We start from the raw sequence: 24940 nt of genomic DNA, 5'->3' as shown, positions 1-24940 counted from the left end.
TGTGCCCCCAGGGGGAAGGGCCTCCGGCCGCCCCCTCGACAGCCCTCCCGACCGCCTGTCTCCTCCGTCCACCCGACCTCTGGGCTAGGGATGCCTGCGCCCCTCCAAGGCCAGCCCGGCGACTCACTCGTTCTTCCCCAGGATCTTCTTGACGTGCTCCATGATCTCCTTGTTGCTCTTGGTCTCCACGTCCACGAGCACTTGCTCCCCAGAATCTGGAGCAGGAAGGGAAGGAAAGGGGGGAGAGGGCTGAGAGGGCAGCAGGACCCCGCTCAGTCTCCACTGGTAAAGCAGGTGTTTACATAACCCACCATGCGGCCTTTCTCCGCTTCTGTAGTTGTGAACACAGATAAACCAGGTAAGTACAGAAGTATTCATTCTGTTTTAAAGGAAACAACCTCCACGTTCATGGATAGAAAGATTTGATATTGTTAAGATGGCGGTCCTAGCCAAATCGGTCTATGGATTCACTCAATCCCTCTCCAAATCCTAGCAGATGTTTTTGTAGAAACTGAAAAACTTAGCTTTAAATTCACGCAAAGGACCCAAAATAGCCAAAACAACTTTGACCAACCTGAAAATAGGAAAACATTTCACTTTCCAGTTCCCGTTGAACTGCAGGCTACAGTGTGGGCTTGCCAGGTGGCGCAGTGCTGAAGAATTCTGCTGCCAACGCAGGAGACACAAGAGATGGGGGCTCGATTCGTATAATCAGGAAGATCCCCTTGAACAGGAAATGGCAACCTGCTCCAGTATTCTTGCCTGGAAAATTCCATGGGCAGAGGAGCTCGGCGGGCTACACAGTCCCTAGGGTCCCAAAGAGCCGGACATGACTGAGTGCACACACCCCCACCATAGGTACACAATCATAACACACACATAATTAAGTCAGTGTGGAATGAGCAAAAGAAAAATGGAACCAAACTGAGTCCACAAATAAACATTAAATTTACGGTCAACTTCTTTTCAGCAAAGATGGCAAGACAACTCCATGAGAAAGAAGAACATCTGATAAAAGACCTGTTTTCTGACAAAAGAACTCTTACAAACAATCCAAAGGGAAAATGGGCTAAATACCTGAATAAACATTTAACAACAAAAACGGATAATCAGCACGTGAAAAGATACTCAGTATCATCAGTCATTAGAAGAATACAAAATAAAATCAGTGAGATATTAAAGTGGCTAATTTTTTTAAAAAACACAATACCAAGTGTTACGATGCAGAGTAACACTCAAACCTTTCGTGAATTACTGGTAAAAATGCAAAAAAATATTACAGCCATGTCAGACAGGGAATTGGGACACACAAAAAAGATTGGAAAGAAGTAAAACTCTCTTTGTAGAAGGAATGATTGTGTATGTAGAAAATCTTAAGGAATTTAGCAAATAAAAACTACTAGAAATGTGAATTATCAGGGTTACAAGACACTAGACCCACGTATCAAATCAGCAGTACTTCTATAAGGCTGTTTGATGCTTAACCAAAGAACAGGAAAATGAACCTTTAAAAACTACTGTAATATTTACAGAAAACATACTCAATACTATTAAAATGTCCATTATCCTCAGTGATCTATAATGTAATTCTGATCAAAATCCCAACAAGCTTTTTTTCCCCTAGAAACTGGTAAGCAAGCTTTACAGTTAATACAGAGATGCAGAGACCCTACAAGGGCCAGCTTTAATCTTGGGCGGAAAGAAAGGGCGGGAGGAGATGCACACTACCTGCTCTTAAAACGTATTTTCAATCGACAGAAACCAATACAGTTTGCTGTTAGCAAGAAGACAGACACAGATCAGTTAGAGAGGATGACGAGTTCAGAAACTCAAATAGCCAAAACAGTCTTAAAACCAGCTCGAGGAATCATGGTCTCTGACTTGAGACTACATCAGAAAGCTGCAGTACTCCAAACTGCAAGATACTGGCACAAAAACAGACACAGATCAATGGAACACAAAAGGCACACCAGACGTAGAGCTGCACAAATCCACCACAAAGGAGGCGAGAATATACAACGGAGAGAAGACACTCCCTTCAGTAAGCGGGTTTAAGAAAACTGGAGCGCGACAGGTACAAGAATCAGATTAGAGCGCTTTCTAACACTATGTAGATAAACCCAATATGCATCAGAGACCTAAGACCAGCTGCCACAAAATTCCTAAAAGAAGAAAAATATGAAATCTCAGCAATTTTTTTATTATCTGTCTCCTAAAACAAAGCAAAAATAAACAAATGGGGACCCTCCTTGGTGGTCCAGGGGTTTGCAAGTCAGGCCCTGGGTTTGATCCCTGGCTGAGGAACTACAATCCCTCCCACACGCCGCGGAACTAAGCCCGTGTACCACAACTGCAGAGCCTGTGTCTGCAACTGGAGTCCGCGTTCTGCAAAGAGCCCGCGTGCTGCAGCTGGGACCTGATGTAGCCAAATACGGAGGTGAAAGTGGAGTCGCTCAGTAGTGTCCGACTCTTTGCGACCCCATGGACTGTAGCCTACCAGGCTCCTCCATCCATGGGCTTTTCCAGGCAAGAGTGCTGGACTGGATTGCCATTTCCTTCTCCAGGGGATCTTCCCGACCCAGGAATCGAACCCAGGTCTCCTGCATTGCAGGCAGACACTTTACCTTCTGAGCCACCAGGGAAGCCAAATTCATAAATACTTGTTTAAAAACTAAAAACACTTGAGTCTGAGCAAGATCCGGGAGTTGGTGATGGACAGGGAAGCCTGGCGTGTAGCAGTCCATGGGGTTGCAAAGAGTCGGACACTCCTGAGCAACTGAACTGAACAAATGGGACCCAGTTAAACTTAAAAGCTTCGGACACAGCAAACCAGAAAACAAAAAGACAACCTATGAAGTGGGGGGAAATAATGGTAAATGATACAATAAGGGGTTAACATTCAAAATATATAAACAGCTCACACAACTCGGTATCAAAAATAAAAGCTGACAAAAAATGGGCAGAAGAACTGACATCTTTCCCAAAGGAAATGCAAATGACCCACAGGCACAGAGAAAGATTCTAAGATAATCTCCAGAGAAACGCAAATCAGAATCACGATTAAGCTATCACCTCCCATTTGTCAGAATGGCTATCAACAGAGACCCCACACACAAGGGTCGGCAAGGATGGGAGAAATGGGACCACTGTACCACGCTGTTGTTCCATCGCTAAATTGTGTCTGACTCTTTGAGACCCCATGGACTCCCGCCCGCCAGGCTCCTCTGTCCACATGCTGATGGGAATGTAAACTGGTGCAGCTACTGTGGAAAACGGTAGAGAAGGTTCTCAAGAAACTAAACACAGAACCACCACATGACCCAGCAATTCCACTCTTGGGTATACATCTGAGAAAACAAAACAAAACGTGTTTTAGAAAGATACAAAGTGAAGTCGCTCAGTTGTGTCCAAGTCTTTGCGGCCCCATGGACTGTAGCCCACTAGGCTCCTCTGTCCATGGGATTCTCCAGGCAAGAATACTGGAGTGGGTTGCCATTTCCTCCTCCAGGGGATCTTCCTGACCCAGGGATCAAACCCGGGTCTCCTGCATTGCAGGCAAATGCTTTACCCTCTAAGCTCTTCTAGAAAGATACATGCACCCCAATATTTGGAGCAGCATTATTTAATACAATTGTCAAGATATGGAAGCATAAATCAACAGATGAATGGGTTCAGATGTGCTGCACGCGTGCACACACACACTGGGATATCAGCCATAAAAATTTTTTTTTGCCATTTGCAGCAACATGGATGAAGAGACAACTCTACATCTGGTGATGTATGGACATGACCAGATGGTCAAATACAGAAATCAGACTGATTATATTCTTTGCAGCCAAAGATGGAGAAGCTCTATACAGTCAGCAAAAACAAGACCGGGAGCTGACTGTGGCTCAGATCATGAATTCCTTATTGCAAAATTCAGACTGAAATTGAAGACAGTAGGGAAAAACCACTAGACCATCTGGGTATAAACTAAGCCCTTACGATTCCCCTAATGATCACAGACTGCAGGTGACGAACAGATTCAAGGGGTGAGATCTGGTAGAACTATGGATGGAGGCTCGTAACACTGTACAAGGGGGTACTGATCAAACACATCCCCGAGAAAAAGAAATGCGGAAGGTGAAGTGGTGTCTGAGGGGGCCTTACGAACAGCTGAAGAGAGAAGCCAAAGGAGAAAGGCAACAACTGAATGCAGAGTTCCAAAAAATACCAAGGGGAGATAAGAAAGCCTTTTTAAGCGAAAATGTGAAGAAATAGACAAAACAACAGAAAGGAAAAGACTAGAGATCTCAAAGAAAATTGAAGATAGCAAGGCAACGTTTCGTGCAAAGATGGGCACGATAAAGGAGAGAAACTGTAAGGACCTAACAGAAGCAGAAGAGATTAAGAAGAGGTGGCAAGAATACACAGAAGAACTGTACAAACAAGGTCTTAATGACCCAGATAACCACGACGGTGTGATCGCTCACCTAGAGTCAGACGTCCCGGACTGTGAAGTCACGCGGGCCTTAGGAGGCATCGAGCAAAGCTGGTGGAGGTGAAGGAATTCTAACTGAGCTGTTTACAATGACAAGGCGGTTAAAGTGCTGCATCTAACACGCCAGCAAATCTGTGAAACTCAACAGTGGCCACAAGACTGGAAAATATCAGTTTTCATTCCAATACCGAAAAAGGACAAAGCTAAAGAACGTTCAGACTACCGTACAATCGCGCTCATTTCACACGCTAGCAAGGTAATGCTCAAAATCATTCAAGCTAGGGTTCAACAGTACGTGAACCAAGAACTTCAAGCTGTGAACCAAGATGTACAAGCTAGATTTAGAAAAGGAAGAGGAAGCAGAGACTAAATGGCCAACATAGGTTGGATCATAGAGAAAGCAAGAGAATTAAAAAAAAAAAAAATCATCTACTTCTGTTTCATTGACTAGGCTAAAGCCTTTGACTGTGTGGATCACAAACTGGAAAATTCTGAAAGAGATGGGAATACCAGACCACTTTACCTGCCTCCTGAGAAAGCTGTATGCAGGATAAGCAGCAGCAGTTAGAACTGGACATGGAACGGACCGGTTCAGAATTGGGAAAGGAGTACGTCTAGGCTGTATATTGTCACCCTTTCTTATTTAACTTATATGAAGGGTATATCATGTGAAATCCTGGGCTGGATGAATCACAAGCTGGAATTAAGATTTATTAATTAATTCAGGAGAAATAACAATGTCAGATATGCAGATGACACCACTCTAATGGCAGAAAGCAAAGAGGAACTAAAGAGCCTCTTGATAAAGGTGAAAGAGGAGAGTGAAAAAGCTGGCTTAAAACTCAACATTCAGGCAGCCATCTCTGACTTGGCATCATGGCCGCCCTCAGACCCCTCGTGAAGCCTAAGATCGTCAAAAAGAGGACCAAGAAGTTCATCCAGCATCAGTCAGACCAATGTGTCAAAATCAAGCGGAACTGACGGAAGCCCAGAGGCATTGACAACAGGGTGCGCAGAAGATTCAAGGGCCAGATCTTGATGCCCAACATCGGTTATGGGAGCAACAAGAAAACCAAGCACATGCTGCCCAGTGGCTTCCGGAAGTTCCTGGTCCACAACGTCAAGGAGCTCGAGGTGCTGCTGATGTGCAACAAGTGATACAACGGCCCACACTTCTACAACTCACTCTCCACCTGACAGTGGGCCTGGGCCACCTTCCACGGCGGCCCACAGACCTCACTGCAGCAGTGTCAGGACCCGTGACGGGAGGCGCCCAGTGCACTGAGCCAGTTCCCCATGAGCAGGCATTTGGTGGCTGCCAGTGTGCTGTGGAGAACCACCTCTCGCCTAAAACTCTTGGAACGTATGTTTAGGAGTCAAGTCCACGGAGTCAGTTCACAGAGTGAATTCCACACTTTGAAATGTGCCTAGGGCTTCCCTGGTGGTTCAGTGGCAAAGAACCCACCTGCATGTGCAGGAGACACGGGCTCACTCCCTGGTGTGGGAAGACCCCATGCCGCACAGCAAGTAAGCCCGGGAGCCACACCACCGAGCCTGCATTCTGGAGCCCCGGAGCTGGGAGCACCCTACACTCTGTGCTCCACAATACGGAAGCCACACGCCGCAACCAGAAAGTAGCCTCCACACGCTGCAACTAGAGAAAAGCTCGTGAAGCAACGAAGACCCAGGACAGCCACAAATAAATCAAGAAATAAAAGCATGAAACGTAAAAAAAAAAAAAAACAACATTCAGAAAACTAGGATCATGGCATCCAGTCTCATCACTTCATGGCAAACAGATGGGGAAAACATATAAAGTGACAAATTTTATTTTCTTGGGTTCCAAAATCACTGTGGATGATGACTGCAGCCCTGAAATTAAAAGACGCTTACTCCTTGGAAGGAAAGCTATGACACACCTAGACAGCATATTAAAAAGCAGAGACATTACTTTGCCAAAAAAGGTCCATCTAGTCAAAGCTATGGTTTTTCCAGTGGTCATGTATGGACATGAGAGTTGGACCATAAAGAAGACTGAGCACCGAGGAACGGATGATTTCAAACTGTAGTGGTGGAGAAGACTCTTGAGAGTCCCTTGGGCTGCAAGGAGATCAAACCAGTTAATCCTAAAGGAAATCAGTCCTGAATATTCATTGGAAGGACTGATGCTGAAGTTAAAGCTCCAATCCTTTGGCCACCTGATGCGAAGAGCTGACTCACAGGAAAAGACCCTGATGCTGGGAAAGACTGAGGGCAGGAGGAGAAGGGGACGACAGAGGATGAGATGGTTGGGTGGCATCAATGACTCAACAGACATAAGTCTGAGCAAACTCTGGGAGATGGTGAAGGACAGGGAAGTCTGGCAAGCTGCAGTCCATGGGGTCACAAAAAAATGGACACGACTTAGCGAATGAACAACAATGTAAGTGAACTAAGTCAGAGAAAGACAAATACTGCGCGTTATCACTTATTTGTGGCATCTAAAAAGTACAACGGACTAGTAAGCATAACAAAAAAGAAGACTCACAGATACCGAGAACAAACCAGCGCTTAGCAGCAGGGACCAGGACGGACAGAGGGGCGGGGCGCGCGAGATACAAAGCGTTAGACGAGAATAACGTACAGAGATGCGCTCCGTGGGGAACACAGGCAGCACTGTGCCACAAACTGCACGTAACCTGTACAACTGTGATTCACTATTTTGTACACCTGTGACTTATACTACTGTACACCAACCATACTTCAGTTTTATTTGGTTTTGGCCTTGTGCCTTGCAAGATCTTAGTTCCCCAGACAGCGACTGAACCCACGCCTTTGGCAGGGACAGCGTGGAGCCCTAATGGCTGGACAGTCAGGGAAAGCCCCCATGTAGCCATCTTAAAGTGTGATCTGGTGGGTGTTACCATCTTAAAGTGTGATCTGGCGGGTGTCGGCACTCTCGCTATGTTGTGCAACATCACGGCTACTGAGGCTCCAGCACATTCCTGTGACCCCAAACAGACCCCCGTACCCGTGAAGCTGGGCCTTCCTCCTCCCCACAGCGCCCCAGCCCCAGACAAGCACTTCCTGTCCTGTGGCTCTGCTCGTGTGCCGCACACACACCTTCCACGTCTGCCTTCTTTCTGCTGGCGTGTTTACAAGGCTCACCCATGCTGAAGCCCTGCCGGTACTTCTGTCCTTTTCGTGACCAAATGATATCCCACTGAATGAATATATGCATTTTGTTTATCCAGCCACAATTTTTTTTTTTTTTACAGAGACGTCCAAGAAATTTCATAAGAGAAGTGACTATCTTTCAGCAAATGGTGCTACAACAGCTGAATATCCCAAATCTAAAAAAACCAAAAACAAACCTCAATCCTTATCTCACTTAACACACAAATAACTAGATCACAGACCTGAATGTCTAGTACAGAAAGTACTAGACAAAAGAAAACAGCTGAGAAGCTGAAATTCATCAAAATGAAAACTTCTGCTCTTCAAAAGACACCATTAAAAAAATGACAAGCCCGCCACAGACAGAAAATAGTCACAATACATCTATCTGACAAAGGAACTGAATGCAGAATATACGAGCACCTCAACAAGAAAAGATCCAAGTAGACTCTTCAAAAAAGAAAGAAATGAATGGCCAATACACGCATGGAAAGACACTCACAGGGAAATGCAAACCAAGATGCCAAGGAGACACTCCCCCGCTGGAATGGCTAACACTGGAAACACTCGCGTGGCAGGAGGAGGGGCTCCCACAGATGGCCCCTCTTCGTCCGCCAGAACCTGTGAATGACGCCTGATGTGGCCAAGGCGCCTCTGCAGATGCGATCAAACTCAAGGACCCAGAAATGGGGAGAGTCTCCCGGGCAACCTGGCGCCTCCACTTTCCACGGTCCTTAGAGCTGGAGAGCTTCCCAGGCGGTGGTCAGAGGCACGCAGGATGGGGAGGCAGCCGGCCGCCAAGGCGGTGCCCGAGGACGGAGGGAGGCCCGGAGCCAGGCCCAGAGCCAAGCCTGGAGCCAAGGGCGGCGTGGCCTCGACAAGCTGGCTGCGGCCGGGGAACGCTTCAGCCCAGGGCCTCCAGGAGCGGAGGCTCTGCTGACAGCCTGAGTTTACGCCCTGCTGGACTTGAGACCTACAAAACTCTCAGGTAAGGACTCTGTGTGGCTTTAAGGCCCCAAGCTCAGGGTGACAGGAAATGCAGACGAGTAACGGGAGCGGCTGGGCTGAGGCCGGGGGGCCAGCAGGACCCTCACCCTGCGTGCTGCAGGCTGAACGGCAGGGTCACCTTGGAAGCCTGTTGGGTGGTTTCTAAGGACGCTGTGTGTCTACTCTGCGGACAAGCCCAGCCCGAGCCTGTGCCCAGGAGCACTGAGCACCTAGGCCCACAGCCCCCTCGAGCGAGGACACCCCCAGCCCGGCAGCACCACCAAGCCCGTCGCCCCCAGCCTCTGTCCAGGACCTGCTGCTCCTGCAGAGCCGCCTGCGGGCCGGCCCCCCGGTTCCCAGCGCCGCACCTCCATCTGGGGCAACTCCTGTCCAGGCCTCCTTCCGGGGGAGTCAGCCCTGCCGCCCTGCCCTCCATAAATCTCACACCTGTAACTCTGTCTGGACACCTGTCAAAAACCCAAATGTTCATCACACTGCTCAGCAGTAAAAATGAGTGAGCTACGGATATGCACAACGTGAGTGACTCTCAACACCACGAGCGAAAACCAGACACAGAAGAATATATACTGTGAGACTCGAGATGAAGTCCTGAAACAAACAAAATGAGGCAGTCTTGGACGTCCCTGGCGGTGCAGAGGAGAATCCGCCTGCCAGTGCCGGGGACACGGTTCAGTCCTGGTCTGGGAAGAGCCCACAGCTTATTCAGAGCAACCAAGCCCGGGCACCACAACTGCCGAGCCCGCGCACCTGGAGCCCGGGCCCGGCAACGAGAAGCCCCGCTCACCTCAACTCGAGAAAAGCCAGTGCAAAGCAGTGAAGCCTCAGCGCGGCCAAAAATAAACAAGCAAATAATTAGCCTACGGTGAAAGAACTGCCGGCAGCCGGAATTCCCTGGCGGTTGGTGCTTAGGATGCAGTGCTGTCCCTGCTGAGGGCCAGGGTTCGACCCCTGGTCGGGGAACGAATCCCACAGGCCACGCAGTTCAGCCACATACACACAAGAAAGGAAGAACCGCTCGCAGTGATCGCCTCTGCTGGGAGTGGGAGCTGACGGGAAAGCAGTCCTGGGGGACTCCCTGGAGTAGGAGAGATGTTGTCTTCACTGGGGAAGGGTGACACGGGCCCCGCAGATCTACCGGAGCTCATCCCTCTGTGCACAAAAGACCTGCGCATTATGGGTAAATTATCCCACAATAAAGTCAGTTTTTAAAAACAACAGCACAAACACGGAACTGGCAAAGCCCCGCCACGCTCCTCGGCTCCACCTTGCTCTGCTTTTCTTTTTTCCTACCGCACTCGTCGTCTAACAACCCACGTCACTGAGTCCCCGTTCATTCTGTCTCCTCCCGCTGGAGTATCATCTCTACACGACTAGGCTGGGTGACCTTGTGGCTCCCTGATACCCCAAGCACCCAGAAGAGTCCATGGGTCCTAGCAGGAGCCTGACACATATTTGTTGAATGAATGAAGAACATCATCGATTTGTTTCCTGATGCATTTCCCAATCTACACTGCATTTGACTCTCGTAACCGTGTAAGGCAGATATTTTGCCCTCCCCTAGACATATGGAACTAGGAACAATACTTGATCAGAATGACTGAGGAGAGAGCCAGGCTAAAACGTTGGCTCTGACTTCCAGGGACTGAGCCCAAATGAAGGGAATCTTCACAATTTGTGCCTCAAGAGGACAGGAGCGCATCGTGAAAGTGTATGATCCAGAAAGGGGACACACACACACGCAGTTCAAGAGAACGTGGCCAGTGCTGAGGGACGCACCCTGGGAGACCCATCTAAGGGGCAGGGAGGCTTCCTGGGGGAGCTGGTACCCAAGCTGACTCTCAAAGGATTTATTTTTTAATTTAGCCAAGAAAAGTAGAAAGGGGATTTCCAGCAGAGGGCCTGACACGAGCAAAGGCATTAAAGCACAGTGCAGCAAGGCAATGTGCAGAGACTGGCCCGCACGATGTGAGCCTGTAGGAGACGTGGGGCGATGGGAGTGAGTCTGGCGGGGGTGGGGGTGCGGGCAGAGAGATCTTGGTGGCCGCTGGGCACCAGGTGCAGAAGCCAAGGCAACAGGACCAACAGGTTCACAGCGCTCCCCTCTCAGGCCCCTGTGACGGCCGCACAGGAGGAGCACAGGGGACGGCAGGCCTGGGCCACAGCCGAGGGCCGTGTGCTCACTGCGGAGCCCTAACCCGTGGCCACAGAGGTGGAGCCCAGAACCAAGATCATGTCCGGAACTGACTGAGCCCCACTGTAACCATTCCCCAAAGCGCCCCGGGTCAGCAGCAAGCAGGCTTCTTGACCCTAAGTTAGGCGAAAATGCCGGCTCCAGTCTCACCCTTGAGGGCCCTAACCAGTCACCTAGCGCCGCCCTTCCAGCAGGAACTTTGTCTTCAGATGATAGAAACTGGCTGCTGACCCCCGAAAGCGGGGGCTCCCCCTGGTCTGCCAGGTGCTGGCCCGCTGGGTTTGCAGTGTCTTCATTATCTCTGCTCTTTGCTCTTAATAAACTCACTCCCTTCTGAAATGCTCTGTGTCTGGAAATTCTTTTCCAACCCGCGCCAGACAGCTGGGACACTCACCCAGATAGAACCGCAGGAAAGGGGTCGGCGTCATGTTCTTAAACAGCATGATCTGCACCCAGGGGTTCTTGTACTGGATCTGAGGTATGTTGAAAAACACGAATTTCCTGCAACACAAGAAATTAAACCCATGAGAGTTTCTAACCTAAACTTTATGCACCTGTGTATTCTTCTAAAGAGAAATTCAGAACTCTCATCAGATTCTGAGAGGACTCAGCCCCCCAAAAAGGTGGAGTGAGGAAAAGCAGGTCACAGGAGTCTATTAACATGCTGTCTGAATGCTGGGATCCCTGATTTGTCATTTAAGGAAAAGAAATCTATATCCTCACCTCACATGGCACATTACCCTAAAACTCACCAAAGCAGAAGTATAAATACAAAAACGAAATGTCCTTGGTCTTGCTTGGTGAGACAGTCACACAGTGTGCTCATCTGAGAAGCTGTGCATCTCCAGGTGAGCACTTGATGTTTTTATCATCGTCATGAAAGTTGCTCAGTCGTGTTAGACTCTTTGCGAACCCATGGACTATGCAGCCCATGAAATTCTCCAGGCCAGAATACTGGAGGGGGTAGCCTTTCCCTTCTCCAGCGGATCTGCCCGACCCAGGAATTGAACCAGGGTCTCCTGCATTGCAGGTGGATTCTTTACCAACTGAGCTATCAAGGAAGTCCTTATGTTTTTACACCAATATTTAAAAATAAAAGGAACCATAAGAACAATCATGGGGAATACTCTTACAATCTGCTGCTGCTGCTAACTACTTTAGTCGTGTTCAACTCTGTGCGACCCCATAGACGGCAGCCCACCAGGCTCCCCCGTCCCTGGGATTCTCCAGGCAAGAACACTGCAGTGGGTTGCCATTTCCTTCTCTAATGCATGAAAGTGAAAAGTGAAACTGAAGTCGCTCAGTTGTGTCCGACTCCTAGAGACCCCATAGACTGCAGCCTACTAGGCTGCTCAGTCCATGGGATTTTCCAGGCAAGAGTACTGGAGTGGGGTGCCATTCCCTTCTCCAATCTAGGAGTGGATAAATCACTGAACTCAGAAAGTTTAAAACACAGACCAATTTGATTAATTAAAACCTTTGCAGGATTTCCCTGGTGGTCTGCCATCACAGCCTTTTTGTGGTGAAGGAGCTTGTGTAACTCAAGCTACGCCATTCAGGGCCACCCAAGACAGACGGGTCACAGTGAAGAGTTCTGACAAAACATGATCCACTGGAGGAAGGAATGGTAAACCACTCCAGTGTTCTTGTCGCAAGAAGCCTATGAATAGTGTGAAAAGGCAAATAACACCAGAAGATGAGCCCCCCAGATCGGAAGGTGTCCATCATGCTACTGGCGAAGAGCGGAGGACAGTTACTAATAGCTCCAGAAGGAAGGAAGCCTCTGGCCAAAGTGGAAACGATGCTCAGTTGTGGATGTGTCTGGTGATGAAAGTAAAGTCTGATGCTGTAAAGAACAATACTGCACAGGAATCAGGAGAGTTAGGTCCCCGAATCAAGGTAATTTGGAAGTGGTCAGATAGGAGGTGTTAAGAGTGAACATTGACATCTTAGGAATCAGTGAACTAACACGGACAGGAATGGGTGAATTTAATTTAGATGACCGTTATATCTACTACTGTGGGAAAGGATCCCTTAGAAGAAATGGAGTAGCTCTCACAGTCAACAAGAGTCTGAAATGCAGTACTTGGGTGCAATCTCAAAAAGGATAGAATGATCTCAGTTTGGTTTCAAGGCAAACCATTCAACATCACAGCAATCCAAGTCTATGCCCCAACCACTGATGCCAAAGAAGCCAAAGTTGACCTGTTCTATAAAAACCTACAAGACCTTCTAGAACTAACACCAAAAAGAGATGCCCTTTTCATCAGAGGGGACTGGAATGTAGAACTAGGAAGTCCAGAGATAGCTGGAGTAACAGGCAAGTCTGGCCTTGGAGGACAGAATGAAGCAGGGTAAAGACAAAGTTCTGTCAAGAGAACTCACTGGTCATAGTAAACATTCTTTTCCAATAACACAAGAAATGACTCTACACGTGGACCTCACCAAATGGTCACAGAAATCAGACTGATTATATTCTTTGCAGCCAAAGATGAAGAAGCTTATACAGTTAGCAAAAACAAGACCAGGAGCTGACTGTGCCTCAGATCACGAACTCCTTATTGCCAAATTCAGGCTTAAACTGAAGAAAGTAGGAGAAACCACTAGACCATTCAGGTATGACCTAAATCAAATCCCCTATGATTATACGGTGATGGTGATGAATAGATTCAAGGAATCAGATCTGGTGGACAGAGCGCCTGAAGAACTACGGATGGAGGTTTGTAACACTGTACAGGAGGCAGGGACCAAAACCACCCCAAAGAAAAAGAAATGCAAGAAACCAAAGTGGTTGTCAAGGAGGCTTTACAAAGAGATGAGGAAAGAAGAGAGGAGAAAGGGAAAGATACACCCAACTGAATGCAGAGCTCCAGAGAATAGCAAGGAGAGATAAGAAGGCCTCCTTCAAAGAACAGAAAATAACAACAGAATGGGAAAGACTAGAGATCTCTTCAAGAATACTGGAGATATTAAGGGAACACTTCATGCAAGGATGGGCACAATAGAGGACAGAAATGGTAAAGACTAACAGAGGCAGAAGAGATTAAGAAGAGGTAGCAAGAATACACAGAACTACACACAGAAAAGTATTAATGACCCAGATAACCACTATAGTATGATCACCCACCTAGAACCAGACATCCTGGAATTCGAAGTAAAGTGGGCCTTAGGAAGCATTACCACAAACAAAGCTAGTGGAGCCGGCTGAGCTATTACAAACCCTGAAAGATGACATTGTTAAAGTGCTGCACTCAATATGTCAGCAAATTTGGAAAACTCAGAAGTAGCCATAGGATGGGAAAAGGCCAGTTTTCATTCCAATCCCAAAGAAGGACAATGCAAGCACCACACAATCACACTCATTTCACACACTAGCAAGGCAATGGCTCAACATCCTTCAAGCAAGGCTTCAGCAGCACGAGAACAGAATTCCAGATGCATAAGCTGGGTTGAGAAAAGGCAGAGGAACCAAAGATTAAATTGCCAACGTCTGTCGGATCACAGGAAAAGGAAGGGAATTTCAGAAAACCATCTACTTCACTGATTACATTACAGCCTTTAACTGCGTGTACCACAACAAACTGTGGGAAACTCTTAAAAGAGATGGGAATACCAGTCCTCCTTATCTGTCTGAGAAACCTGTATGCGGATCAAGAAGCAGCAGTTAGAATCGGATATTGAACAACTGACTGGTTTCAAATTGGGAAAGGAGTATGACGAGGCTGTATATTCTCATCCTGCTTATTTAACTTATACACAGAGCATATCATGCGAAATGCCAGGCTGGATGAATCACAAGCTGGAATCAAGACTGCGGGGAGAAACACCAACAACCAGGAAGAATTAAAGAGCCTCTTAATGAGGGTGAAAAGAGAGTTAAAAAGCTGGCTTAAAACTCAACATTCAAAAAACTAAGATTGTGGCATCTGGTCACATCACTCCATGACAAATAGAAGGGGGGAAAAGTGGAAGCAATTAAAGGTTTTATTTTCAGGCTCCAAAACCACTGCAGATGGTGACTGCTGCCATGAAATTAAAAGACACCTTGGAAGGAAAGCTATGACAAACCTAGACAGTGTATTGAAAAGCAGAGGTATCACTTCGCTAACAGAAGTTTATATAGTCAAAACTATGGTTTTTCCAGTAATCCTGTACAAATGTGAGAGCTGGACCATAAAGAAGGCTGAGTGCCAAGAAACTGATGGTTTTGAATTGTGGTGCTGGAGGAGACTCTTGAGAGTCCCTTGGACAGCAAGGAGATCAAACCAGTCAATCCTAAAAGAAATCAACCCTGAATATTCACCGGAGAGACTGATGCTGAAGCTCCAATTCTTTGGCCACCTGATACAAAGAGCTGACTCAGTGGAAAAGACCGTGATGCTGGGTAAGATTGAGGGCATGAGGAGAAGGGGAGGGCAGAGGGTGAGACAGTTCGACAGCATCACTGACTCAATGGACAGGAAGAGGAGCAAACTCCAGGAAATAGAGGAGGACAGGGAAGCCTGGAGTACTGCAGTTCACAGGGTCACAGAGTCAGACACGACTTAGCAACTGAACAACTGGTGGCGGGGGTTGAGAGTCCACTTGCCAGTGCAGGGGATACGGGTTCAATGCCTGGTTGAGGAACTAAGAACCCACAGGCCACGGGGCATTTAAGCCCACGTGCCCCAGTTATTTAGCCTGGGAGCTGCAACCACTGAAGCCTTCACGCTCTAGAGCCCATGTTCTGCAATGAGAGAAGGCCCTGCTTGCTGCAACCAGAGGAAGCTGGCTTGTAGCAATGAAGAGCAGCGTGCCACGATGAGGACTCAGGGCAGCCATAGGTAAACAGATAAATAAATACAACCCTTTGCAAGGCAAAACTTACCAAAAGCAAAATCAACATCTGCCAAGCACAAAACACAAAACAAAAGGTTAATTCCCTTACGCAGAATTCTGCACACCTGTAACAAATCTATAACCCAGTACTAGAGGCAAAGGCCACCAAGAGGCAGAAACCCACATGGTCTATCAGAGGAAGGATCCCCAGTGTCTTCCCAACAATTAAACAGTTTCATCTCTTAGATTGCTTAAAAGGTGAAAGTGTTAATCACTCAGTCGTGGCCGACTCTTGCAACCCCATGGATTACAGCACTCCAGGCTCCTCTGTCCATGGAATTCTCCAGGCAAGAATACTGGAATGGGTAGCCGTGCCCTTCTCGTTATAAGCAATTAATTTATAAAAGTGAGGGGGGCTTCCCTGGTGGCTCAGACAGTAAAGAATCTGCCTGCAATGCAGGAGACCGGGGTTTGATTCCTGGGTTGGAAAGATCCCTTGAAGAAAGGAATGGCGACCCACTCGAGTATTCTTGCCTGGAGAATTCCATGAACAGAGGAGCCTGGTGGGCTACAGTCCATGAGGTCGCAAAGAGTCGGCCATGACTGAGCAACTAACATTTTCACACTTACAGAAGCGAGGAAACCTTTCCTATGTATATTCATTGGTTCCACTTCCTTGGGGGTCATGTTGGAACTAGCACAGATCTTAACTCAATGATCTCACCTCTGCCTTTAGGTATTTTCACACTTGAAAGCAAAGACACCCGTGAACTTTACTGCAGTATCATTTTTTTACAGCAAAGGAACAGAAACAGCTTAAATGCCAGACTGACTATATAAATTATGACACCACTGTACACCTGGATCCCTCTCTACCTGCTCTCCATCCTGAGTGGCTAACAGATACGTGCTAGGAAGTCGGCTTTCTTCCCCTATGGCTTCGTGTTGGATTTAGCCCACAGCGAGCACTGAAATGATCTTCATTTTCTGAATGTTGAGCTTTAAGCCAAATTTTCACTCTCCTCTTTCATCAAGAGGCTCTTTAGTTCTTCTTCACTTTCTGCCATAAGGGTGGTATCATCTGCATATCTGAGGTTATTGATATTTCTCCTGGCAATCTTGATTCCAGCTTGTGCTTCTTTCAGCCCAGCGGTTCTCATGATGTACTCTGCATAGAAGTTAAATAAGCAGGGTGACAATATACAGCTTTGACGTACTCCTTTTCCTATTTGGAACCAATCTGTTGTTCCATGTCCAGTTCTAACTGTTGCTTCCTGACCTGCATATAGGTTTCTAAAGAGGCAGGTCAGGTGGTCCCATTTCTTTCAGAATTTTCCACATTTTATTGTGATCCACACAGTCAAAGGCTTTGGCATAGTCAATAAAGCAGAAATAGATGTTTTTCTGGAACTCTCTTGCTTTATCATGATCCAGAGGATGTTGGCAATTTGATCTCTGGTTCCTCTGCCTTTTCTAAAACCAGCTTGAACATCTGGAAGTTCACGGTTCACGTATTGCTGAAGCCTGGCTTGGAGAATTTTGAGCATTACTTTACTAGCGTGTGAGATGAGTGCAATTGCACAGTAGTTTGAGCATTCTTTGGGATTGCCTTTCTTTGAGATTGTTATAAAAACTGACCTTTTCCAGCTCAACATTCAGAAAACGAAGATCACGGCATCTGGTCCCATCACTTCATGGGAAATAGATGGGGAAACAGTGGAAACAGTGTCAGACTTTATTTTTTTGGGCTCCAAAATCACTGCAGATGGTGACTACAGCCAGGAAATTAAAAGATGCTTACTCCTTGGAAGGAAAGTTATGACCAACCTAGATAGCATATTCAAAAGCAGAGACATTACTTTGCCAACAAAGGTCTATCTAGTCAAGGCTATGGTTTTTCCAGTGGTCACGTATGGATGTGAGAGTTGGACTGTGAAGAAAGCTGAGCACCAAAGAATTGATGCTTTTGAACCGTGGTGTTGGAGAAGACTCTTGAGAGTCCCTTGGACTGCAAGGAGATCCAACCAGTCCATCCTAAAGGAGATCAGTCCTGGGTGTTCATTGGAAGGACTGATACTGAAGTTGAAACTCCAATATTTTGGCCACCTCATGTGAAGAGTTGACTCATTGGAAAAGACCCTGATGCTGACAGGGATTGGGGGCAGGAGGAGAAGGGGACAACAGAGGATGAGATGGCTGGATGGCATCACCGACTCGACGGACATGAGTTTGGGTGAACTCTGGGAGTTGGTGATGGACAGGGAGGCCTGGCGTGCTGCGATTCATGGGGTCGCAGAGAGTCGGACACGACTGAGCGACTGAACTGAACTGAACTGAGCGTTGTCAAAACAGAAAGACAGGGAGAGTCAAGGTAGTTATTTCTCTGGCTCGACCCCAGGCTCAGTCACAGCTCCACAGGCTCCTGTCAGGCAGCCCTCTTCATCCCCAGGGCCCAGCAATCATTCTCCTCCTCACTTCTGCAGCCTCGACCTGGGGACTTGTTCCCGAGACCTGTGGCCCTTTGCTGCAGTCCTGCAAAGCCTGCACCTGGACCTACCTCTTGGGGAGCAACAAAATACAAAGAAACTATCTGGGACTAAAAATAACTCCGTGTGCATGCCCAGGTGGGGCAAGTTCTGGACCAAAAGATACAAAATATACAAACCCCAACTGCCACTTCTGAAGAGCCGGGAGCAAAAACAGGGTACTGCGCATGCCCCACTGCACTCAACACCACAAAGAGGTGGGCAAAACACCTAAGCCCCACCTCTAGCCCGACCCCTGGACACACCCCTACCCTCACAGCATATAAGGAACCAGCTCCAGGGCCTGCTCCCTCCTGTAGCCAGCACAAGAACTCCAGTAAAGCGTCTCCTGAGTTTCGGGTCTGTCTGTTTCTATTGATCGGGGAAGGCCAAGAACCCGGCCAGCTGATGGCACCCAACCTGGGGCAGTCCCCTTCCAGGGCGAGGACCCGGGCACATCCGAGACTACAGAGTGCAACTTTAGCGTGGCTGACCAGTGCCTACCTGAACCTCATTTTTCACCATCAGGGCATGTGGTAAGTCTGCCTTCCTGGCTCCTGGGGGCCTCGGGACCCTGGTTGGGGCAATGCTTTCCCTCCCCTGAAATCTCTGTCCTCTCCTTCCGAGAGAGCTCTGTGACTGTAGAGATCACAGTGGCTGGACCCTGTTGTCTTGCTCTCTTGTTTTCAGTCTTTTCTCTCCCTCCTCCCTACACCTCCCCTTCACTGGGGTCTTTCTTTTAAGTACTTTTGTCTGTCTGGTTGCTCCTGCAGGTCTGCCAAAACTGGGCAGGGTGGAGCATTTAAATTTTGAAATACAAATGCAGCCCACATTGCCTGAGACTCCAGCTTTGGGTTACTTGCTGCTGCTGCTGCTGCTGAGTCACTTCAGTAGTGTCTGACTCTGTGCAACCCCAGAGACGGCAGCCCACCAGGCTCCCCCGTCCCTGGGATTCTCCAGGCAAGAACACTGGTGTGGGTTGCCATTTCTTCTGCAATGCGTGGAAGTGAAAAGTGAAAGTGGAGTCGCTCGGTCGTCTCCAACTCTTAGCGACCCCATGAACTGCAGCCCACCAGGCTCCTCCATCCATGGGATTTGCCAGGCAAGAGTCCTGGAGTGGGGTACTTGGAGGAATTTTAAGGGACAAAAAGCCTAGAGGGGATTGCACTTACCTCCTCAGCTTTCGCAATGTCACTATTCTGCCTGGGCTCTGAGCCTGCAGCTGTCCTCTGCTTTTGCAAAGTAACTGTTTTGCCTGAAGTCAGGATCAGCCCGCTTGTCTGTAGTGCCCCAGAGGAAGGAGGCGGTTTTAAATTCAAGCCGCAAAACTAGGAAATCTCTGGTTCTATAGAAATTGGTTAGTCTGACTTAAGCTTGTGGGTTTACCTCATACGGATCTGTCTTTAGAGCCATCAACAATAAATATAATACTTGCACTGCACCTAAGGTTACTGAAGGTCAGTTAAGTACACGCTGTGTTTTTGTTATGAAATTTGCCAACAGGTGTAATAATCTGATATGATTAAATTTTTAAGTAAATGGGATGAACCCTTGTTGGTTAACTCTAGGGGAATGACTGTGTTTTAGAAACATCCATCTAAACAGTCTCTTTACAGGACCTCCATGCTGCACTATGGGTTAAGAAACCGTCCACGCAGGACCAGAGTTCGACTCCTGGTGAAGGAGCGAAGACTCGCCGCGCCACGCCAAGACTAAGCCTGTGCTGCAACCACTGAGCCGAGGACAAGTAGAAAGTCCACAACAAAGGGCCCCACGCCATGCCGTGAAGACCCCTGTGCTGCCAGGAAACTGCCGCAGCCAAAGACATAAATAAATATTTTAAAAAGCAAAAGTCTCTGAACACCTTGGTACTCAAAACTAAATTTACGTTAAATATAGGGATTCACTGAATATCCAGGGCATTTCAAATACGATAGATAAAATGTTGGAAATATTAATTGCTAAATAAGCCTAAATTTGCCTACTTTTGTGCAAGAGAAACTTAAGCTTGTCTGGTGCTGCTTTGAGACGTTCTCTACCAACTGATAGAATGCCAATGTAAAAGTCTGTGAGATGTACATTTTTAAAAAAGGAGGTATGAGAAATGGACATACACTTTGTTAAAGGAAAAAGGGTGGTTTTTCTGCTAAGGCTGATTATTTCTAAACTGAAGAATAAGGGACAAAGTATTGCTACAGAAAAGGACAGGTTTGCAGAAGTAGAATACTGGGAAGAATTTTGTATGGGGTTGGGATTTTCTAAAGTGGAATTAAATCTTATTAGGTAAGTGGATTTTACTAAGACAGGCTATAGAAGGGCTAGCTTTGGTCTTTCATGAGAGAAGGACATTTTCCTGGGATGCTGCTTCTGATAATAGACTGTGAGTTCCTGTGCCTTTAAGTGATCTACACTTAGTTTACTTTTGAAATTTATTTTTTTCACCTTCGCTTAAGGAATAATTGCTTCACGGTGACCTATGATTTGATCTGACTGGGTTTTTTACATTTTTGACAGACTTCCCAAACATTAAATTCTTTTGTGTGTGTGTGTGTGTGTGTGTGTGTGTGTGTAATAAAGTTTTATTAAAGTATAAAGGAGATAGAGAAAGCTTCTGACATAGGCATCAGAAGGGGGTAGAAAGAGTACCCCCAAACATCAAATTCTAATTAAAGTTCTTCTGGCCTCCGGCTAACCTTGTGGTGTTTTAAAGGGCCCCTGGAGTATCCCAAACAGATCCTGATTTAACTCGTACGTTAAATTATATGGGAAATGCTGTCCTAACCCGCTGCTCCCTGTGTCAGGTACAGGTTGTCTCCAATTTTATCACAGGCACCAAACATATGGGGGAAAGGGTCTCAGGCTTTTCTGCCGTCTAGTCTCTCACCTTACTCTGTCCAACAAATCCCCTGTGGGAGCACTCCCACCTCCAGCTCCAGCTCCTGACCCCGGGGCCTTCACCATGCCCAGCTCCAGCTCCTAAGCCTGGGGCCTTCCCTATCGTGCCCAGCTCCAGTTCCTTACCCCGGGGCCTCCTCCACCGTGCCCAGCTCCAGTTCCTGACCCAGGGGCCTCCTCCACCGTGCCCAGCTCCAGTTCCTGACCCCGGGGCCTTCACCATGCCCAGCTCCAGCTCCTAAGCCTGGGGCCTTCCCTATCGTGCCCAGCTCCAGTTCCTTACCCCAGGGCCTTCTCCACTGTGAACAGCTCCAGCTCCTGACCACGGGGCCTTCTCCACCATGCCCAGCTCCAGCTCCTGACCCCGGGGCCTTCTCCACCGTGCCCAGCTCCAGTTCCTGACCCCGGGGCCTCCTCCACCGTGCCCAGCTCCAGTTCCTGACCCAGGGGCCTCCTCCACCGTGCCCAGCTCCAGTTCCTCCAGGAGTTCCTTTCTCCATCTCTAATCTCCCCTTTCCTCCAGGCTTCAGCAGCCCGTACCTCATTACAGACTATTCCGCTGTCCACTTCCAAGCAGTCCACATTCTGGGATTTATAGATGCCCACTCTTGAGGAATACACCCCAACATCCAACATAGAGAAAACAGCTGTAGGACCACAAGCTTATAGACAACAGATGCCCCCCTCAGGGAGAGTCTAGCAACGCACTGGCACTGGTTCAAATGTTCCCCATCGGAACCCCTGGTGCAAGGGATGGAGGTGGCCAGAGTAGGAGACGCTCAAAACCCCACTAGGTGAGGACGGCACTCCAACCACACTCTGACAAAAGCCTCCTGGGAAAATGTCTCTGGGATGCTGGGTTTCATTTCTAGGAGTGCTCTTGGTTGCAAATGACTCAACATGGGAGGATCCTGTTCTAAACCAGAAGAGACACCTCAGGAATGTATCCTTAAAAATTAGAAGTGTTAAAAATAGATAGGCTTAAAAGGGAAAAAAAAAAAAAACTTTTACTATAACACTGCTTGGCCTTTATATAGGTTGGGAGATGGAGAAAAATGTCCTGAAAATCCGTCTCTAAATTACAATATCATCTTGCAACCGGAAATCTTTACTGTCACAAGATAGGAAAATGGACTGAGGCTCTGTACGTCCAAGTCTTCGTGGTCCTTTACCACAACCCCACTCACTCTAAGCGGTTTCTGGGCATTCAAAGGCACACCTGGCATTTCAGGTCATCTCCTAACACCCCCCAACTCTAAGGGGGAGACCAAGCTTCCCCTGCTTCTCTAGACCCACCTGCTTCCCCCGAGGCACCTACTTCCCCAGATGCCTCTGACCAATCCCACACCCCAGCAACTCGCAGTGGAACTTCCTACCATCCAAGATCGGGCAAAGTGTGCCCTCTGAGGCAAGTGGCATATGGCAAAGAGACAATCAAAGGACATGTGCTCTTCTCTTTAATCGATGTAGTTAGCCCAAGGCAGACTGAGCCAGTTTTCTCAAGACCCTAGTAAGTTTGTCGAAGGGTTTCAGGCCCTAACACTGGCCTTTGATTCTACTTGGAAGGATGTCCAAATAGTCTTCTCTACTTGTTGTATCTGCGAGGAAAAACAGAACTGGGGCAGCAGCCCAGCGACACGGTGACCAGCCTGCGAACATTATACTATGTGCGGAGACGCAGTTCCAAATCAGGGGCCCAGCAGGAGCTACAGTTACTGGGAGGGAACAGAAGCCAGGAAGCGCGTGATGTGGTGTGCCTTGGGAGGGTGAGAAAGTGTGTCCACAGGTCAGTTAACGACGAAAAGGTCAAAGAAGTGACCCAAAAGAAAGAAAAAAAAAAATCCAGCCTTCTTTCACGGACGGCAGATGGAGGCTTTTAGAAAATCTACTGACACTGATCCACCCACTCCTGACGGTCAGACCCTGCTGGAACATTCTGTCAGCCCTAACATTAGGTGGAAACTCCAGAAGTTACAATTCGGCCCACAGACCCCAGTGCCACAACTCCTAGAGGTGGCCCTTGGGGTATTCAGTAATCCAGACCAAACTGAGGATGGAGAACCTGATGTAAAAACAAGTCAGGGCTCAAGCTAAACTGAGGCTCACAGCTGTCAGCCATGCCTGGCAACCTCAGGACAACCCAAGGTGGGAAAGGAAGTTTAAGCATCTACCTGGAGATAAAACCAGCAAGGGGGATGGTTCAAATGTAAGTCAACCAGCCAGTGGGCTCCAAAGTGCCAGAAAGAACCCCCTGGTCCGTGCCCAGTCTGCAGACAAACAGATCATTGGAAGTGGGACTGGGGGCAGGGGGAAGGGAAGGGCGGCTCCCACTCCGGAGACGACCACACTGGACATCTGAGGTGGCCCGGGATGCTGGTGGCCCTCCTTCAACAAGATGTCTATCTCCCTCAAGGAGCCTCGGGTGGCCCTTGGCACGGCAGGTAAGAAAATCAACTTTTAACTGATACCAGAGTCACTCACTCTGTCCTGATTTCTCAGGCTGGGCCTCTTCCCTCCAAAAGCTGTGCTGTGACGGTGTCAAGGGAAAGCCTCACACTCGCGTCTTCGCTGGGCCTCTCACTTGTCTATTTGAACAGCGTTTGATCTCACACGCCGTTTTAGTTGTGCCTGAGTGTCCCAAACCCCACTTCTGGGCTCTTTTGGAGTCTTATTACAGTTAGCAGGCCCTGAGAGGCCCCCTTTCTTGACTCTTACAACAAATTAGCTGGAAGAACAAGGGTTGGTTGCCAGCCATATTCCACACGGAGCCAACCCTGCAGTTTGAGACAAGGGAATCCCTCAGTCAGTTCAGTTGCTCAGTCGAGTCCAAGTCTTTGCGACCCTGTGGACTGGGAATCCCTGGGACAGCTATAAATGCTCAACCTTTAAAAATAAGCCTTAAGCCAGAGTCACTTATCCTAACAAAAGACAGTATAACCCATAAAGTTGGAAGCAAAAAAAGGTTTGCAGCCCTTCATAGAGAAATTCTTAAATTAAGGCCTCTTAGCGCCCTGTCAGTCTCCATGCAATGCCCCTATTCTGCCAGTTATTCAGCTAAATGGGGAATATCGAACAGCTGAAGACCTTAGGGCAGTAAGCGAGGCAGGGGTCTCTCCACACCCGCTGCGGCCAACCCGTAACAGCGTGAAGGCCCAGAGTCCCGGACACGCCAGGTGGCTACTGTGCCCGCGTGGCCTCAGGGACAGCTGCGTTCGTCCCAGGCCAAATGTAACAATACACCTGGACAGTCCTGCCTCAGGAGTTTCAGATCGCCCGTATTGTCCGCTCAGACCCTAGGAAAAGAACTAAGGGAAACAGACTTAAGAGATGGGGCCGTTTGGGAATTCCTTGGTGGTCCAGTGGTTGAGAATCCCCCTGCCAACGCAGGGGACATGGATTCCATCCTTGGTCTGGGAAGATTCCGCACGCTGTGTGGCAACCAAGCCCAAGGTCCCCAAGTAGAGCAGCCATCGGAATGCAACTGGAGGGCAGCCCCACTCATGCAACTAGAGTCAAGTCCACACCCAGCGGCGGAGACCCAACGCAGCCAGTCACAGACAGAAAGAAGGGGCCTTTCCACAGAATGCAGATGACACACTAATACACAGTCCTACAATGGAGGCCTCAGATCAGAATATCACCTAAGTCCTTAATTGTCTTGGGGTCCATGGCTACAGGATCTCCCAGAAAAAAAAAAAAGGAGGGTGGGGGAGAAAAGCACAAATCTCAAAGCAACAAGTTAAATATCTGGGATATATTACAAACGCTGGGAGGAGACAGTTCTCTCCAGAGAGAAAACAAGCTATATTAGGCCTAAGTGTCCCAAAGACAAAAAAAAAAAAAAAGTACCTTTGTACTTTCTTA

General features: G+C 48.1%; 1 protein-coding gene, 1 long non-coding RNA gene and 1 pseudogene across 2 annotated transcripts in view; 2 read left to right on the top strand and 1 right to left on the bottom strand.

Moving 5' to 3' along the window:
- The window catches only part of MRPS25 (mitochondrial ribosomal protein S25), a 44810-nt gene that overhangs the window by 588 nt on the left and 19282 nt on the right, over window positions 1-24940 (bottom strand). The window contains exons 2-3 of the mRNA XM_010862519.1: window positions 11233-11339; window positions 125-215 (exon numbers count right to left, since the gene is read on the bottom strand). Coding sequence (XP_010860821.1) covers window positions 125-215; window positions 11233-11339 — 198 coding nt within the window. The remainder of the gene's footprint in view (window positions 1-124; window positions 216-11232; window positions 11340-24940) is intronic.
- LOC105004751 lies at window positions 5337-5656 on the top strand (annotated as a pseudogene).
- On the top strand, window positions 18013-20033 carry LOC105004752. The gene is made up of 2 exons (XR_827256.1): window positions 18013-18717; window positions 19798-20033. It is a non-coding gene; the product is annotated as an uncharacterized LOC105004752 (long non-coding RNA).

This window comes from Bison bison, unplaced genomic scaffold, assembly GCF_000754665.1.
Source record: "Bison bison bison isolate TAMUID 2011002044 unplaced genomic scaffold, Bison_UMD1.0 scf7180017864482, whole genome shotgun sequence".
In the NCBI taxonomy this organism is placed as follows: domain Eukaryota; kingdom Metazoa; phylum Chordata; class Mammalia; order Artiodactyla; family Bovidae; genus Bison; species Bison bison.
Note: the sequence above shows the minus strand (reverse complement) of the source record. Positions and strands in the feature narration are given on the sequence as shown.